The sequence below is a fragment of the Poromitra crassiceps genome (assembly GCF_964638095.1).
Source record: "Poromitra crassiceps genome assembly, chromosome: 11".
Lineage (NCBI taxonomy): Eukaryota > Metazoa > Chordata > Actinopteri > Beryciformes > Melamphaidae > Poromitra > Poromitra crassiceps.
This window is the reverse complement of record NC_139643.1, coordinates 38,077,068-38,096,272: the sequence shown is the minus strand read 5'-3', so window position 1 is coordinate 38,096,272 and position 19,205 is coordinate 38,077,068. Positions and strand designations below refer to the sequence as shown.

At 44.2% G+C, this 19,205-nt stretch overlaps 2 protein-coding genes across 3 annotated transcripts; one reads left to right on the top strand and one right to left on the bottom strand.

Moving 5' to 3' along the window:
• Positions 1-345: 345 nt before the first annotated feature.
• tert (telomerase reverse transcriptase) lies at positions 346-11,222 on the bottom strand (the record flags this gene model as incomplete). Its single annotated transcript, XM_083646020.1, has 16 exons — positions 346-449; positions 1,632-1,769; positions 1,933-2,057; positions 2,509-2,570; positions 3,685-3,811; positions 4,172-4,360; positions 5,637-5,708; positions 5,848-5,964; positions 6,125-6,210; positions 6,306-6,404; positions 6,712-6,873; positions 7,011-7,178; positions 7,301-7,454; positions 7,551-7,740; positions 9,062-10,394; positions 11,004-11,222. The coding sequence occupies 16 exons, from the start codon at positions 11,220-11,222 to the stop codon at positions 346-348; spliced, it is 3,345 nt and encodes a 1,114-aa protein (XP_083502146.1).
• Positions 11,223-11,772: 550 nt separating this feature from the next.
• LOC310784609 (histone-binding protein RBBP4-like) lies at positions 11,773-18,838 on the top strand. 2 transcript variants are annotated; one of them, XM_083645597.1, is made up of 12 exons: positions 11,773-11,913; positions 12,907-13,057; positions 13,177-13,322; positions 13,972-14,145; positions 14,309-14,424; positions 14,622-14,782; positions 14,934-15,060; positions 15,207-15,284; positions 15,690-15,766; positions 15,849-15,906; positions 16,533-16,643; positions 17,850-18,838. In XM_083645597.1, the coding sequence occupies exons 1-12, from the start codon at positions 11,898-11,900 to the stop codon at positions 17,910-17,912; spliced, it is 1,278 nt and encodes a 425-aa protein (XP_083501723.1). In that variant the 5' UTR covers positions 11,773-11,897; the 3' UTR covers positions 17,913-18,838. The 2 variants fall into 2 exon arrangements, with proteins under 2 accessions (XP_083501723.1, XP_083501724.1); XM_083645598.1 differs by having other exon boundaries at positions 11,787-11,913; positions 12,910-13,057.
• The last annotated feature ends 367 nt before the right edge of the window (positions 18,839-19,205 follow it).

Genomic DNA, 19,205 nt, shown 5'->3' with positions numbered 1-19,205 from the left:
TCTGGGCACTGACATCATGCCTGAAGATAACAACAAATCAGGAAGAAGGGAGAAGGGAGCGGACACTCAGGATGATGGAGGGAACAATAACACATCTCCCCACCCTGACTTTACTGCTACCATGCAGCAACTTCACAACTCCATTTTGACAGAACTGAGGTCAAACTTTCAGTGCATACACATTTCCAATGGGGGTAATCATTAGAAAGGACTTTTGAAAAAAGTTGACCAAATGTCAACATACAGTACACGTATGGACACAGCAGAGAGGCTGGACTAGGCTCTTATCTGTACCTTGCCACCTGTTGAGGGCTTCTTGGTTGGGCTGGAGGCTGTAATGGGAGGCTAGCTGTCCCGTCTATGCCTGGGTGGCCAGAACTCGACTGAGGTCGTGGTCCTGACCCGGGCCAGTCTCAAATCCCCCAGGCACCTCTCCAGATGACGCTTCCCTGTCAGGAGGAAGGCAGCAGAAGAACAGATAATGACATCAGACTCGTTTATTTACCATCACAGGTTTTTCCATGGCTTTGACCCCTTTTCAAATGATCACAGCCAAATTTGAATGAGACTGAATTAATGTAACCATCAACTACACCGACTTTAAGGGTGCTTTCTCACTGGGGACCCGGGAGTGGAACCGAGCACACTTGTCCCCAAATTGACCCCAGGTGCGGTTTGTTTTATGAGTGTGAAGTTCTGCGAACCTTGCGTTTCGTGCCCGAGCCCAGAACAGCATACCGTGGCAGCATCCACTTGAAAAGGTGGTCTGGGGCGAACGCTTTGGCGTGCATGGGGACGAAACACTTGCGAATGTGAAGGCCAACCGTACCAAACCACATAGCCAACACACGGGCGAGGATACACTCCACTCCAGGCGTAGTGTACTCTGCAATTGTTCCGTTCCCGAACACGGCAGACATTTTGTAATGTGAAAGCTGCCTTCCATAGTCGGGCACGGAACGGAACGAAAGCAATCGTTCCCAGTGAGAAAGCATCCTAAGTGTTCAACCAACAATATTTCCCTCGATAGGGAGTTCTAGCCTGTTTTGAAGCTACATAGCTGTACCGCTTTTTGTAACATTTGATAGTATAAAAAAAATTCACACATTAACTTCACAAATAATATTTGTGTGACTTTTCCAAAACTGTTCTCCCCTTTACAATTTTTCATAACTTCTCCAGAAGTTGCTGGAAATTCCAGGCATTTTCCAGGTTATATTCAGGAGGGCGGGAAGCCTGTGTCTTGGAGGTGAACTGTATAATTCTCAATTTGTAACAGCTGTGAAATTACAACTGAATTTGATGGCAACGATGATCATGACTTGCCATAAACATTGAATTGTGTTTGTTTAAGGTCACGCCGGGACTTATAAAATATTTATGTGCAGCTAGTGTCATTGGGTGGTGTGTCACTGGTGTCATCTTTCACAAAGTCCAGATCCGAAGCTACTGGCCATTCTGGGATGTTGCAACGCTGATGTGTTCACATTGTGTTTATGGGGGTTATAATGGAAGAATGTCATGACAACAGTGCTCTTTGAGTATTGTTGTGGCAAGCTTGCTTGCGTGCGATACCCGTGTACTGTGCGCGTGCGTATGTCTGTGTCCATGTCCTGACATAGGGTACATACGTTTGTGCAGGTGCGGGAGCATGTCTCTGTAGAGAGGACGGTGACGTGAGAGCACCTTGAGAAAGGACAGACAGAAGAGCAGCTCCACGGCTTCATACTGGAGAACGCCTGTCTGGGCCTTACTACCTAGAATCATACCTGGAGGCGGGACGGAGAGGTGTACGGGCGAGGAGACAAGGGAGAGCGGGAAAGGGGGGAGAGAATAAAAGACAGAATGGTGGAGAGAAAATAATTGGCACATTGTAACTTTTCCCGTTGATTTCTAGGTCTGTGTGCGAGTTGTATGGAAGGGAAATGTTGCCTTTGTTGGCGAGCCTGGCAAGCTTATTGGTGTACTCAGCCATGTCCCAAATCATCTGCAGGAAGTAGCCGGGGTTCTTGGCAACCGTCTGACCAAAGGGCAAACTCTGGGCACACGCGTGGAACCTAAAGAGACAAACGGATAAAAAGGTCAAGCACAGCACTTGGGAGATTATGCCCCGCCCATTCAGACACATCCTGTCAACTCTGAAGATGACGGGTGGTGTGGTTAGTTTTCAGCTCGGAGCAGGCACTGGTTCAGAACCACTCCTGTGCTTGTTTGAATAGCAGCATTAAGTCAAAACCACTGAGCACACGTGGGAGAGGAAGTACAGTACGTCTAGTCTAAAGTCCCGGGCTTGTGTTTACCACCATCTTTCAGTACTTAAGGTAGGTATTAGGGGAAAATGAGTCACAAAAGACAATTATTTCATATTTTCCGTCAATATCACAACTGAATTGACACTGATAACTACACTCATTATGTGGCACTGAAAAAACAAAGGCATTAAGTCAAACATTAAATCAGATTTGGCATTTGGGGGGAAGATGACAGGTCACAGTGTTCAGTATTTACCTGCATGCATGAAGCAGCACCAGCTGGTCGAGGTTTGTGTAGACTGCCTCAACAGAATTGGTCTGAGAAGGGAAATTAATTATAGGTTAGCTTCAGTGTAGCGTATAGAAGTGGAATTAGATATTGACTCAATATAACAGGTACACTAAAGAGTATGGATGGGAATCACCAGATGGGAATCACCAGAGGCCCCACGATACGATATTATCACAATACAATATTATTGCGATTAAAAAAGTGCGATATTTTGTGATTAATTACCTTTTTTAAACTGCAAATTATGTCCCCAAAGGGGAGACAAACTTTATCAACATCTGTTTTTATCTAATAACATGAAGTATCTAGACTGTTCATCTCAATCATTTTTATTGGAAATGGGACTGTCAAGCAGACAGACTGACCAAAACCCATACAAACCTGTCATACATTTACAATTTATATTATAAAATATCATGACACTTGGCTTTGTGTATCGATATATTACCACACAAAATATTGTGATACTATCGATCCCCCCCACCCCTATTAAAGACTTGCTCCCTGCAATCAATAAATTACATGGGATATTTGTTGTAGGTAATGTTACGAGTCGTAACATTAAATACGACAGAAAATAACATAAAACGTCATATTTTCTGTTCCGTGGCCTGTTGCACAGTCTGCTTCATATATTTGGAGACCGCCAAGACTATATGGTGTTCACCGTTTGTCCATACATGTGAACAATTGTTATGGTACCAGCCAAACTGGCCCCTGATCTTACATCTGTATACTACAGGGTGTTTTTGGATTTCATTAATTATTTTTTCCTCAACTACGTGTTGGCTCCCTGTAGCCTTCTTCTATACACGAAAACTGATTGTTTTTCCCTTGAAATAAATAAATTGTGGGTTGATACAACACCAGCAGACATTTTCGGTGGCCATTGAGTAACTGCTGGTATGTTTGAAAACCCACGTCTGACACACCTCCAGTGGAGTTCTGTCTTAACCGGTGAGACATCAGTGTAAGCCAAGCGACTGAGACCCACCTCACACAACTTCTCGTGATATTCAGGAAGTCCTCAGACTATAACCAGTAACCACTATTGTGGGAGCGGTGAATTATGTCCTTATCGTGCAGTCACAGGACTTTGAAATAAAATCAAAGGGATTTCGAAACCCTTACGCCCCTGACCTTAAGGTCCAGTAAGAGGGCGTGGCACTTGAGTCTGAGGATACCCATCAGCTTCCTCCTCATTTGCAGTCCAGCTGAGCGGGAGGAGCCTAATGTAAGGCTGTAGCGTAGAGTCTGGACTGCGTAGCTGTGAAGTAAGAAAAGGAACAAAACTAAACTAAACATTAAAAAAACTCACCAAAGGAAATGTTTACATGGGGCTGCAATTAGAAGGTTTACTGTGCTTTAAACAAGCATCTTCAGAGTACTACAACCAAGCTAGACTGGGAGTTGCCCCTAAGGATTTTTTATGAGAAAGTACAAAGTACAAAAGGTCTTCTACTCGGATTAGAACAAACCATAAAGAAACTCTAAAGCCCAATAACTCATGTATGTAAAAGACAAATTAGAGGTTATAAACTATGGTGCAATTACAACCAATCAGGATGCATATTTTCCTCCTCAGTGTGTGTGTGTGTGTGTGTTTGTGCGTGCATGCAAAAATCACCTGGAGTAGTCATTATGGACGTCCAGTGTGTGTGTGTCCAGCAGCAGTCCACACCAGGGGAATAGGCAGTGAGAGGGCAGCAAGCGAAAGCCAGGACAAGAGCCCACACCTCCTGGCATTTGGAAGTTGACGGCCACCTTCTGGGGGTTGACCACCAGCCCGTACTGTGACACCCCCACCAAGAAGGTGCTGCACAGGAAGAGGAAGTGGCGTGATCAAGCTGCTTATACCTTTTTTACATCAAAAGTCCCACTCGTACATGTGTTTTTGTTACGCAGGAAAGCAGCAGGGGGTAGCAGCAGCAACGCATTTTAAACTTTTATATCGCACTCTCAACCCACGTTTCTCCACCGCTGCGGGCTGTCTCTTCCCCCTCCCTTTTCCCTTCTTCTCTCACGGCTGTCCAGATGCAGCTGTCCACCAGCCAAAACAAAATCGAAACTTCCGAGTAAAAATGTCAAACTAAAGTGATTTAAACAAGTACATAGCCTCACTGATGCACGTTGGAGGAGAAAAAGGTGTTTCAACAAACGAAGCAGCAAACATTGTATCAAAATACTCGTTTTGATGTTAAGATTAGATAAAAGTGAAGCAGTAAAGCATTACTCAAAATGTGAACGTTACAATGAGGGCTTTATTTTTAAAGAGCTAAAGCGGATGACCTACTGACATTCTGGCTGACTTGACGCAGTCTATGCGCCTGGGGCTGGGCTGTGTGGGGTGCACTGCACTCGTGCATGACGAGAGACACTTTTTTTCTTGCCAAATTCCATCAATGTAAAATTAACTGTTAAGAATCAGCCTGTGGGAATCACTGAATCTCTACTGACTCACGCTGGAAAAGGGGCGGCAACTCAGGAGGACGAGAAGCAAGGTCGGAAAATCACGCGTTGGACCACTGCCAAGATTTATATCGCCGTGACGTGCAGAGCCGTCGCGTAAAAACCCACCTAACTTGCAGGGTCACTCTATCGGCTAAACGGCCTGGCTTGGAAACTTTTAGACTGAAGAAAATGCCACTAGTTTGTGGATATTAGTGGGATTTTTGGCTAGTCTAAAAGGGGCTTTAGAAGAGCGTTTTTGTGCATGCCCTCTCAACTTCTCCTCCACTGCTTTGCTTAACCAACTGACCAGCCAATCAGAGTGGAATTAACCGATACAACTAACTTCACTCTTGACTATGTTGCAATAACTTATGTTATTGGACCAATTGCCAATGACACGCCAGTGGAATTTTTTTTACTTGAGTAAAATTGTTTTTCTAAGGGTGCAAAATATTAATTTCTTTGAAGCACATTGTACGAATTGTGAATTTGGGAGCAATGATGTTCAGAGTTTGTAACAAAACAAAAAAATAAGTATGCTCGGTTGAAGGCCGCAAGTTGAAGTACCGTGGCCTGCTGGTAACCATGGCAACACGGTAACATGAGCAATAACATTTCTGACAGGTTGGTGTGAGTCCTACTTGAGGAAGGTTTGTGCTTGGCGTAGCTCAGGGGTTATCAGGAGGAAGTCATCCACCATTCTCATCAGACATCTACAGAAAAGAGAGCGAGAGAAATAGGACATACATAGAAAATCAGATGCAATACAGGAAGCCTGCACTCTACTGGCAACAACAGGTTATTACATCCTGAGAAGTTGACTGAAATGTCTGCAGCAATGGTGTTCCTTACCCTCCTTTTTCAGTTATGTTTTTGAACAGCAAGTTCTCCATGTGGCCGTAGAAGAGACAGCAGAGCAGGGAGGACACAACTGATCCCTGGGGAATCCCTCGGCACTGACGGTACGTTCTGCAACACATACGGCAACACACAGGGCCACAATCAAATTAAGTTAAAACCGTATGGAACTTCAAATGGGTTTTCAATAGTCTCAAAGTAACAGCCGGAGCTATGGCAAGCTTCTCACACACTGCTAGCTGGTAACTTAATATAGAAGTGCAATGCCTACCTCTTCCCAAATTTAACAACACTGCCAGTAAGCATTTGGGTGAAGAACTCCATGGCCTCTCCGCCATGAAGATGTGAGGAGAAAAGCTGGAGAGAACAATTGTAGTGAGACTGATGTGTCGTGTCCACTTCCAGGTAGAAAAGTAGATCTAAAAGAAATGGATGGTTAGACATTTTCTCACCTGCTCCACCAGTATGGCATGATGACATTTGCCCTCTCTCTGCAGGGACATCAACAACGCTTTCATGGAGGATCCCATATTATCCTCCAGGAAATCTGCCTGTATTAAGGAACATAATAAAGACTCTACAAAGGGGTCAATTATTGTGTGTGTGTGTGTGTGTGTGTGTGTGTGTGTGTGTGTGTGTGTGTGTGTGTGCCTTTTTGGGGGGGTGATAGGATAGTAGGCAGACAGGGAAGGTGGGGAAAGAGGGGATGACGTGGCGAAGGGCCGTGGGTCGGATTCGAACCCGGGTCGGATTCGAACCCGGGTCGGCCACACAATGAGCTAGAATAACTAAGCCTTAGTGGTATGCCAGGTACCAGGTGAGCCACATATGGGCGTGTGCGTAATAGTATGTGTATACCTGTCTATCAAATTTCTTCTTCAGGCCCTCATGGAAATCAGCCCAGATCTTGGCGTAGCTACGAATGGTAAAATACTTGTTCTTGACAGGTGACAAAGTCTGACTAATCACTTCCATGAGTTTGTGATGGGGCAGACTCTCATAGGCCCCACTCACATCCACCTGAAATACAGAGAAGGGGCAGATAATAGTGAAGCACAGTGCCTACAGCAAACTTTCCCTAATAGTAGTATCATTACTCAGATGCATGCTTCCGAAGATATCATTTGTGTTCAGTCTCTGAAAAGAAGAAAGCCGACCTTAACAAAGTAGAGGGGCTGTGGCTCGCTCTTCTGGGCAAGAGCCAAAGAGGATAGGGTCTTGTGGATGTCGGTCTTCCCCCACACTGTGGAGCCTAGGAGGGAGGGGTCGGAGCGCACACGCACCCGCAGCATGTCCAGGAGGAACCGGACTCGCCCTTGGTAGAGCTAGAGGGGAAAATGCCCGCTGAAAATGTGTACACCCTCAAGACGCATCCAGCACAACATACAATGGCAGCATGTGACAAAACTCATGGACAGGTGATGTCATGTTACTGTCAAAGACGTACCCTAGTTTTGGCGTCTGCTCCCATGACGCGTGTGATAGGCCTCATGCCATCATTCTTGGGGATGAAGCGAAGGCGGGAGGTGACGGTGGCTTTGGGGAGGGACGCCACCTGAGCCGGGGTCAACTCCTCTATCTGGCCCTTGGAGACGTGATCTCTAAATGACACAAATGTTTGACAATTAGAAGTGGCTTTCATTAGTAGCGACTTAGTGTTCTGTAACTTAGGACTCTGTGCCTTTGCATGTGCGTACCTGAAGGCCAGCTCCTGCATCTTGGCCCAGACTTCCTGTCTGTAGAACCTCAGGGCATTCTTCTGCCCCATGCTCTCCGTCACATAGAAACAGGCTCTAACCAGGCCAACAACATAACCATCCAGCAGCCAAGCCAGGAACTGACCCAGCACTTGTGTCCGATAAGAGAGCTCACTGGGTGGGACGCGACCTGTGGATGAGAGGGGTGATTAAGCAGACTAAGTGGAAGTCTATGTTGTAGTCGAGTCCTGGACTCATTTTCAGGACTTGTGATTCGACTTGGACTCGAGCACTGAGGTCTCGGACTCGAGTATTCCTGCATTTGAACTCGGAAGTTGGAGACGAGGACTCTTGACTTGTTAATTGATAAATTGGCATTAAGATATTGTTAGCTATATTAATACAGTGACATTATTTAATTTTGTGCAAGGTCAGGCAGGTGTTGCATCTAAATGCAGATTCACATTCAGTACTCAAACACTGGGGACTTGAGACTCGACTTGAACATCAGATAGTTACGATTAGTGATATGCAGTGTTTCCTCTAGGATTTCTTTTAGTCGAGCCATATGACTTCTGCAAAACGGGAAAAACGGACGGAATCATGGAATTTGGTAATAAAAATGTAATCAACTGTAAAACATGGAATATTGCAGAATTTTCTGAAATTGATAAAAAAGTAGGGCTAATTATCAAAATCAAAAGTAGACCTAATTATTTAGTAACCTAAATGTTTTCACAATTGTAAAATAGGCCTAGAGAAATAATTCAGTTTTGGATTGAGGTGTTTTGAGAGGGGGATCAGTCTTGCGTGGGACCCGTTACGTCACCTCACAACTTGGTTTTCAGCTTGAGAAACATGTCGAGGGGGACAAGTCATGGAAAAAAAATATATATATATCGATCCTAACCCCTAAATATAAATTTAAATAGAAACTGAATTTGGGAAAAAATAAAACAATTGGGTAAAAAATAAAACTGACTTCATATTGCCTTACTTTTAGCAGCGGGGGGGAAGGGGGGTAGGATTGTTGCACCTGGGTTGTGTGTGTGTAGTACGCCGGCAGTCAGAGCGAATGTCAATATTGGGTCATTTAAAAATATGTAATAAAGTGCTTGTGTTTCAAATGTTATCCTTTTGCTTGTTATTGTCATCTATGGTGGTTATAAAACACAATTCAAATCATTAGGAAATCAATGATTGTATTTTTAAAATATTTGCTTTACAAAAACATCTTGGGATTAGAAGTAATGTTAGTGTTTAGGAAGTTAAACCAGGGATAGTGGGGCGCTGGCCTTCGTTTCAAAATAAAAGATCTTTACAGAGTCATGTAATTGTGATTTTATGACATTTCACATTATTTTGAAGCAGCAGGGGCCAAGATTCAGCAGCAGGGGTGGGGGGGCGCTACTAATAGCGGAAAACCTGACTTGACTACAACACTGGTGGAAGTAGCTGGAAAGATCTGGGTCGAATTTGACGTTGGTAAAAATAAAGCAGTATAATCTCACTTGTCTTACTGATCTTCAGCCAATCACAGTCATTCACTTTCAGCTTCCACATCAGCTCAGCCAATGAGAGTCTCTCGAACTTGCCGCTGCGCAGAAAGGCCCTGACCCTGGCGAGGAATTGAATGCGGTTGTGGTGAGAGCCCCACATCTCCTGTGGGACCACGGTGGAGAGGCACTCCCTGATGAACAGGCTGACCCGGTGAGGTGCACAGTGCTGGGGCAGGAGAGCGCTTAGGTCCCCCTGTCCATCTCCATCTCCCTCCCTCACCAGTGGGCACAGCTTCTGCAGTATTGCGCTATAGGGACATCTCTTGTGTCGACGCAACAGCCGGCTAAAAAGGGGGACCATGTTGAAAAAGCGCCGGGGAAGTCTCTTTGGCTTCCTCTCATGCCCGTTGAGATAAGGCAGTCCCTCAAAGAAAACCATTCTCACCAAGTCTCGCCCCTGCAGCCTCCTCGGCCCGTCAGCTCCACCCTTCTTCTTCCTGTTGAGAAGGAAGCCGCGCATGCCCCTCCCCCCATACATGATTCCCAGGGTGCGGATGAAACACTTGGAGGGAGGTGGAGGGGGGGAAAGCCCTGATCTCCAACTGGGAGCTCCGTCCAATGGGAATACGGTTGTAGACATTTCAACAGGCTGCTTAGAATCAGTGCAACTACTCGTACATTCCAAAGGCTTCAGAGATGCTGTTGTTTCCCCTGACCTGTGCGTCCCATCATCCCCCGTTTCACAGCAGGCCTGTTGGGTTCCTGGTGCGGGCCCATCCTCTTCTACCCGTTTCCTCTTTCCTGAACAATTCGTTCCCTCCTCTTCCTCCTTGTGATCCCTTTCTCTCTTCCTTTTGCCTTTTTCTCTGCAGACGTCCCTTCTGCTCTTCCTCTGATTGCTGATATCAGGTTTCCCAACTTCTCGTCTCCTTTTCAAGGTCGCCGCACGCCCTTGATACCTTCCATACTGACGACCGGTATGTGTCCTGGACCGGGTCTGGAGATGTAAACCAGAGGAGGCAGTGGACATGGAGACCCTGTCGTAGACGGGAACACCACACGCTTGGAACACGCATGACGGAGGGACCGCCACAAACACGCCACAGCTCTCCAGCAGGTACCGCGTGATGTCTGTGCCCAGACGGTCTGCGAGTTTCTTCCACGGGACACTGCCATGTATGTAGGCAGCGCTTTGAGTTAGGTCACCTTGAAATTTGAACTGGTCTGCATTGCGCTCCTCCTGGGCCAGGGAGTGAAACCCATAGCCATGTGCCAGGACGTTCCTCTGTTTCTTCCGCTTGAGGTTGTTTAGAACAAAAGCCAACAGCTCGGGAAAAGTGCAGATCTGTGAAAAGCACAAAACAAGGAATTACATGAACAAAAACGAAGTAAATGCTCTCATTTGAGTGAATTGTGAAAAGCCCTGATACTGTACATCCAATTATCTCTTCCACTATGAAAGCTGGCAGCTTAATTTTGCTTTGCCCGTTTGTCCATAGTACAGTAGCAACCTTTAGTTAATGGAGACTGGTTTTCTCTCGAGTTGTGCAAATTCGGCATAGATAGATGATCCACAAAGCGGCATTTCATGTCAATAAAATCTAACATCTAACTTTTTACACCTAACTTCTTCTGTGGTTCACACTGCTCGCCTGCCCCTTCACCGTGTATTTGGAGGAAGAAATAAGCATTTCTGGGAAAATATGGAGGCTGACGAAATTACAGGAAGAAGAATCAGAAAGCACTTGAGTTGTGTTTGACAAGTAACTATAGCTGTGTCCCAATTCAATTATATGTGCGGCTAGTAGGCTAACGTCGTTTTGTTTTTAACTATGGCTTACTGATAGAGCACAGAGCAGCGTGTACAGCTTGGCAACACACAACAGCCAGCAACAGCACGTGTCAGTGTCATTCTGTCAACACATCATAATTTACATGTAGGGTCGTTAATTACCTGGTTGTAGCTTGGCACTTGCTGCAGCTTCTTATCTGAGCAGACAAAAACGCCCCGCACGAAGGATATGAAGCGGTTTGTGTCCTGTTGTTCAATGAGAACTGCTCTCTGTCCTTCTCTGAATACGATACTGTCGGCAAACTCCTCCAGTGTTTGTACATGCGGATACAGTGAACGGAGAATGTCAAGAACCCGAGACATGTCATCAGCCCTCGACATACTCACTGACTGACTAGACATTGTTGTGATGTTCTGCGTTTTTTGACACATGCCATGGCATGCGCTATTTGAGCTCTGAGCTCTACACGCGGGTGATCCATGAGCAGGTCCAACCAATGAGATAGCAATTCACACTCAGTGTCCAATCAGATAACTTCATACTGGAGGTGAACTGACAACTGACCAATAGCGAATCAGAAAATGCATGTTGTCAATTGTACGGTATTGTGTGTGCGATTATATATGTCAATGGCGATTATGCATAAACGAGTCGGGAAAACACCATAAAAATCGATTGTGATTTGCACGCAAGGAATCCGTAAACTGTTCATGAGGAAAGGGCTCGCTGTCTGTTTCTACAGCTGGAATTGCGTTGGTTGTAGAGCCTGGTGACGCGAGGTTACTGCCCTCTGTTGTTTAGACCGATGAACTACAGTTTTGTTTTTCTGAGTAGAAGGATGGTCCCTCCCTCGCTCAACAGAGCGCGCGAACAGGAACAATCCCACGTCTCTCAGCTGGCTAGCCATTTAGCTTTAGCTTAGCCTGTTCTCTTCTGTTGGTTCTGTTGCAGGGAAGGCTGGCACAAGGCAGGGGGACCTGACGAAGCTATCGGGCTCCGCATCCAAGTTAACATTACGTCTCTCCGTGGTCTATTAGCTACTTACCCTAGCTACAATGACAGAAAAGGAAGGTAAACTAAACGCATTTTGTTCTTCTTGGAGACACTTAACGTCAACGCTACTGAGATGGTGTAGCTAGCCGGCTAACGGTAGCTAGGAAGAAGCCACTAGCGCTATGTCTTTCGAGCCAACCGTATTGTTATATTACCCATGGCCATGCAAACACAAGCCGGGTCCATTTATATTGTTTGCGTAGTTATTGTCGTTAGATGCCGATTACAGTGTGTGTTTTTCATAGGGCAACGTTTGCTAATTTAGCTGTTGATTTTATCCAATATCCACTGTACTCTTGGGTAGCCGTAGCGTTAGCCAACGCTGAGAGCATAAACATGGTAGCAATTAACGGTACCATGGACGTGATGATGCTTAACTTAACAAACCATTCGTTAACAAACAATTCGACCTTGCTGGACGTTAGTATTAGAAAGGTCAGACAGTTTACTACGTTAACGTTACGAGTTTCGGGGACAGGGTACTGTCATTGATTGGGCTGAGCATCTTGAGGCAGGCCAATTAACCTTTTTCACTTTCCACTCAATTAGCCTTTTTCACTTCCCACCCAATTAACCCGTTTTGTGTCTAAAAGGCAGGAAGTAACACAGGTCTAAGCAGAACATTAATCAGGGTTTGCAATGTCCAATCCATTTGGTGATCCAGTGCCCTCCTTACTGTTTTGCTTGCACCTGTGTTTTAGGTCCTGCATTTTAGACACACAATGGGTGAATTGGGTGTGAAGTGAAAAAGGCTAGTGTCTAAAATGCAGGAAGTAACACAGCAAGCAAAACAGTAACAAGGGCCCTGGCACTGCATCACCAAATGGATTGGAAGTTGAAATGGAAACCCTCATTAATGTTCATCATCTGCTTGCATCTGTGTTACTTCCTGCCTTTTAGACACATAATGGGTGAATTGGGTGGGAAGGGGAAATATAATTGTAACTAAGACACTAAACAAAACTGTTTTGCGTCACTGGGTCTGAGCGCGCTCTGTCTTCTCTCTCTCAGCAGGTGCATTTGATGATGCGGTTGAGGAGAGGGTGATAAATGAGGAGTATAAGATCTGGAAGAAAAATACTCCCTTCCTGTATGACCTGGTTATGACCCACGCTTTAGAATGGCCCAGCCTCACAGCTCAGTGGCTGCCTGACGTCTCTAGGTACACACATTCACACGCTGCTCTTAGAATATTACATAATGCACACTCCAATGCACATTCGATCGATCGCATCAATCATAAGGATGTGAATGTTAAACACTATTTTTGTTCCTTCCCAGGCCAGAAGGGAAGGATTTCAGTGTGCACCGGCTGGTGTTGGGCACTCACACATCTGATGAGCAGAATCACCTGGTTATTGCCAGCGTCCAGCTGCCCAACGACGATGCCCAATTTGACGCCTCACATTATGACAGTGAAAAAGGAGGTGGGAGAAGAATGCATACACATTAAGACTGGCATCCAGATTCACACTCACTTCTAACCATGTTCTTAAAAATGATGGCAGCCTGCTATTTTGATGTTATCAGCGCTGTCCCACAGTGCAAAGAGTCTAAACGGCAATGTCTATTCATATATTGGAATTTCTTTGGAAAACGCTGGGTACATTGTTCTGTGGGATTGACCGGGATGATCAGTAGCCGACTAGCCGAGCATCTTCATAAAGCAGGTCCATGCTAATACTTCAGTCTTACAGTAACCCATTAAGACAATGACTATTGAAATTCTCATGTAAACGCCTTCATCTGATTATCTTAATTGTAGTATAGTCATAATCAGTATGCACAACCTGGATAACACCTAATATTGTTCCAGAGTTAAGTTAAATCCTCTTTACATTTAATTCAGTATTTTAGTGTTTGCCCTAACGTAACTGTTCTCATAAGTATCTTTATTACCACCTCACAATTCTGTAAATAATGAAATCCATCAGAAACAGTGTAAAAAAATAAATTCATAACATTGTACAACAACCTTATTTTAGCCTTGATCAAGTGGCTGAAGCCAGACAGATAGAGCATGTGTTGTCCCCATATTTCATGTGTGTACCAAGTTCTCCTTTATTTTCCATGCAGAGTTTGGAGGCTTCGGCTCAGTGAGCGGCAAGATAGAGATTGAAATCAAGATCAACCATGAAGGAGAGGTGAACCGTGCCCGCTACATGCCCCAGAACCCCTGCATCATCGCCACAAAGACCCCCACCTCAGATGTGCTGGTCTTTGACTACACCAAGCACCCCTCCAAGCCTGGTACATAGAATAGATGCAGGACACTGCTAAAGATGGCATGTTTTTGAAAGTAGAGTAATGGTAGTCAGCCCACAGAAATCTCTTCCTAATTAATGTGTACCTGCTTTCATTTATACTGTGAACACAAATGGACAATATGTATTTTGTTCCTTTTCGTCCACAGATGTGTCTGGAGAGTGTCGTCCTGACCTGCGTCTCAGAGGCCATCAGAAAGAAGGCTACGGTCTCTCCTGGAATCCAAATGTCTCTGGTTGTCTGCTCAGTGCCTCTGATGACCATGTAAGAAAAGATTCCCATTTAATTGTACAGAAATGTTATTATCCTCCCTCTTTTGAGACTTCTAAATTACATTGCTGCCAAATTAGTAGCATGTATTCCTAACAATATATTCATGCCATGTCTCATGAAATTGAGAAATGAACATATGTGTGACTTGAGATTTGAAATATTGAGAGCACTTTTTTCTTCATCTGTAGACTATCTGTCTGTGGGACATCAGCGCAGTGCCAAAAGAGGGGAAGGTGGTTGATGCCAAGACTATCTTCACCGGCCACACAGCCGTGGTAGAAGACGTCTCCTGGCACCTGCTCCATGAGTCCCTCTTTGGTTCCGTAGCAGATGACCAGAAACTCATGATGTAAGACGCTTGAAAATAAATAGCAGTGAAGTCTAAACGAGCATCTGAATCATTTTTTAGAAATAATATCATTTCCCCCCAGTTCATAATATGCATCTGCTACTTTGCAAATTGGTCAATGAATGACCATCTTACATCTGTTACCTCTCAGCTGGGACACTCGTTCTAACAACACTTCCAAGCCCAGCCACGCAGTGGACGCCCACACAGCAGAGGTCAACTGTCTGTCCTTCAACCCATACAGCGAGTTCATCCTTGCCAGTGGCTCCGCGGACAAGGTAATGCAATACTCCACCACATGTTCGTTAACCTTCATTCAGTTTCAGTTATAGTGTGGGGCTTAACTCTGCTATATCTAGTGTACGGTGTAACTCCTTAACTTAATAAATTAAAGGTATGTGTAACATTTGCCTCCTCTTCCCAGACTGTGGCCCTTTGGGACCTGCGGAACCTGAAACTCAAGCTGCACTCGTTTGAATCGCACAAGGACGAAATTTTCCAGGTAAGAGATTTGTCACACTGGATGTTTTCTTGAAATGACGATAGCAGGATCGGTTATGTTTAAATCTGTACAATTGAAGGGAAAAGGGGTAGAGGAGAAAGGAAAGTACAAATGAAATTGCAATATTGCCCACTGCAATGATCAAATCACAGCTGATATAAGGTTTCAGGAAAACAAGATTTGTTCCGGTGCTGTGAAGGATCTCTGACCAACAAATCAAGTTGCTTCTTGTTTAATGTTTGTAGAATTAAAAATGAGCAAATCCTAAGCATTAATACCCCCAGCACACAAATTCATATAGCAAACAAAAATCCAATATAAATGTTGAGGTGTTTTTTTCAATGTTGTGCCAAACCCTATCAGTATTCACGGCAGTCTGACTTGAGCTCTGATTTGCTGTTCCAGGTCCAGTGGTCACCCCATAATGAGACCATCCTGGCATCCAGTGGAACAGACAGACGCCTCAACGTCTGGGACCTCAGGTAAACAACCAGACCGTAGTATTACAGGTAGTATTGTAATATTGTTTTGTAAACTAGGTTTAACTCTTCTTTCTGTTGGTAGTAAAATTGGTGAGGAACAATCACCCGAAGACACAGAGGACGGCCCCCCTGAGCTGCTGGTAAGTTTGATTGATGTCTGCTGTCTAATGTAGCTGCGTGGATGCACAATTTGCACTCATTAGTTTGTTTAATAGACTCAGGATTCCCATGGTCATGGAATATCAAAATCTCGTTTTCCAGTCCTGGAATCCTTCAAAGTTTTGGAAAAGTCTTGGAAATCTGTTGTGTGTAATGCAATTAATTGTTACAGTAATCTTCCGTGGATAACCTTCCAAGTAATAATGGTAAATTTAATTGATGTAGCTGTTGATATAACGTATCTCTAATGTGTTGATTTTGTTAACTCTTTATTTTCAGATATCAAAGTCAATGTGTTGATTTTAGTACTTGTATTTTATATTTTTTCTTCTCTCAATAACTTCCACTGTAATGTGAGGCTGTGACTAAAGCACTAAAATCCAATGCAACAAAGAGTTGCGTCCTCTCTTTGTTTTGTCTTTGGTATTGATTCAGAGTCATCGCCTCAAATTGGAAATTCTATTATGGGTCCTTGAAAAGTTGTAGGAAACCTTTTAAATTGTATCCATGACAATGTGTGGGAAGTTGAACCCTGATATAGTGGTAACACAAAAACACATCTTATATCATTATAAATGACCGCGATGGCTTTCCTCCTCTCTACCAGTTCATCCATGGAGGTCACACAGCCAAGATCTCCGACTTCTCCTGGAACCCCAATGAGCCCTGGGTCATCTGCTCAGTGTCTGAAGACAACATAATGCAAGTCTGGCAAATGGTAAGACAAGAATACATCTAAAGCAGGCATGTTGGGTATGGGCAGATACAGAAGACATTTCTTCCCTTGTGTGTGTAATGTCTCACAGGGAATAATTTATTTCTGAAGTAAAATGAGATTATGTCAATCATGCAACAACAAAATGTCCCCGTCCCTTTTTATGGGGGATATTACAACCGCCTGTGGATCAGAGCAGGCAACAAGAAATGTGGAGTGAAAAGTTCCCCCGACATTTCAACCATTGACTGTGATGGAACAAATGTCACCCAAGCTCCATCTTTGATGTAACTGTTTGAGTGCCCCCTTCTGAATCAACAAGGCTAGCCACATCTAGAGCCCTTATTCAAAGCACAGCGAGGAGAAGGAGAGAGAATGGTAAGTTTACTAACCCAGTTGTGTGTGAACTTGATTTAATGTACCGGTATGACACATTCTCCAATGTCCTCAGTGGTTCTCAAACGTTTTCGCATCAAGGACCCCCACTTAAAAAGATTTTGTCCCAGGGTCCCCCATCTGATTGAAGATTTTTAGATGTTTTGTTACAGAAAGTGTATGTAACCCATGACCAAAATAGTCATACAACTTATGGATGGAATTAGAGTGAAAGTAAACCATCCCCATTTTTGCTCGGGACCCCCTGGAACCCCTTCAGGGACCCCTGGGGGGCCCCAGAGCCCACTTTGAGAACCACTGCTCTATAACACTGTGCTTAGTCATTCTGTACTGTTTTCGATGTAAACTTTGACTGGCAGCAAATTAGTTTCCCATCTATTTTCTGGGATCTTCAGCTCCAGGGGTCAAACAATGATTTATTGTAACTGACATGTTGATACGTCCTTAACAGTTCTGGCAAAACCATGTCAAGTCCAGTTTATTTGTATAGTCCTAAGCCAAAAGCATGTCTCATGACTTTACAGAGAATGTGTCTAGCTAACCAACCACAGTTAAGAGAATTTAACTACCGGTATTTATATAAAGCGTATAAAAAAACAAGCATAGCAAGAGAGCAGAAAGAACAGAACAAGAATAGAAGAAAGGTGAGGGAGAGAGCAGAATGAAAAGAGTGTGTGCAGAACAAGAAAACAGACAATCTAACCTACCTAACCTTAACCTGAACTACCCAACAACAAATAATATACCTAATCTGCACCCTAACCTACCCTATCCTACATGGGCGAATGTCTCACATGCTGATTCTCCTTGTAGGCAGAGAACATCTACAACGATGAAGATCCTGAAGGTTCCACGGACCCTGAAGCAACAGCATAACTCTTCTATCTCCTATACTTCTGACTGTACAACCTCATCACATACTGCCTGAAGGCCATCACACTCAACTACTTCTTCACAACCAGCTCTTCTTTACTGTTGGGACAGTTGCTCTCAAATCAATGTGAGTGAAGGAACGCAGGCGAGGTGAGGACGTATTCATCTTTATCCCCAGTCCCTTTTGGAATACTACTCATGAAGAACACCATTTATAGGTTGAAATAGCACCCGCATCTGTTTTTGTACTGCATTATAAAAGGTGCTTGGTCTTTATGAATTGCCATTAGATATACTATGGTGGTGATCATACTGAAAGCCCAAATCATGATTTTACAGTGTAACCGGTTCACCTCGCACATGTTCGCACTTGTTGGGCGCCGTCTGCACTCTGCGGCGCTTTTCACTAGCGGGCGCCTTTTGTGCGTCTTGTGGCCGTTTCCCATTGCTTTGAATGAGGAAAGGGCACTGGTGCTCAGAAAATGCTATATGGTAACACGCCCCACTGCAATGAATCCTGCCTGGGAGTATCAGCCTTTTGTTTGGCGTAGTTCCATACAGCATGTCTGACTCAAACTGTTTCCTTTTCTTCATCTGCTATTTCACAAAACAGAAACAATGTCATCACATCACATGAAAGCCCCTATGGTCCAAAATGCACCTCCCATTTTCATTGCTTCAGTCTGATCACCTTATTGTTCTGGACTTTTCACACCAGACTAAGTGCAAATTTTGTTCTGTCAAGTAAAAGTGTGTTTTGTTTTTTTGATTGACTATTTTGAAAAATCTATGTTTGCTCCCACCTCACCATAGTCATATCTTTGTCATCTAAATGTTGTCGTCATGTAGATTAGAACTTGGAACTTTTTCTATGTTGAATATTTTGCAATTGTACAGTAAGTGCATTCTTAATAAACATGTTTTTTTTCCATTAATCTTTGTGTGCACAGTGCATTTTCAGTACCATTTCTCAGTACCTACAAGCTCAACGCTAAGCTTGAGGAGTCTAGATAGACCTCATCACGCACGATTGGCTCAGACCTTTATGTTGAGTCTGGTGTGACGTCTTTGTCCTTTTCTCTCCCCTGAGCTTAGTCTCTGACTCTGTCCCACTGGTCTCAATGTTTAGATTCCCAGCAACACTGCCCTTATAAGTACACCAACCTGTCTCTAGTCTCTTAGTCACTTATGAAGTCATCAGCAGCACTCGGGTTACAATGAAAGCACAAACTCTTTATTCATAACAAAACCCTTTCTACAAGCAGCAGTCTGCTTCATCTTTTCAGGCTGTCACTT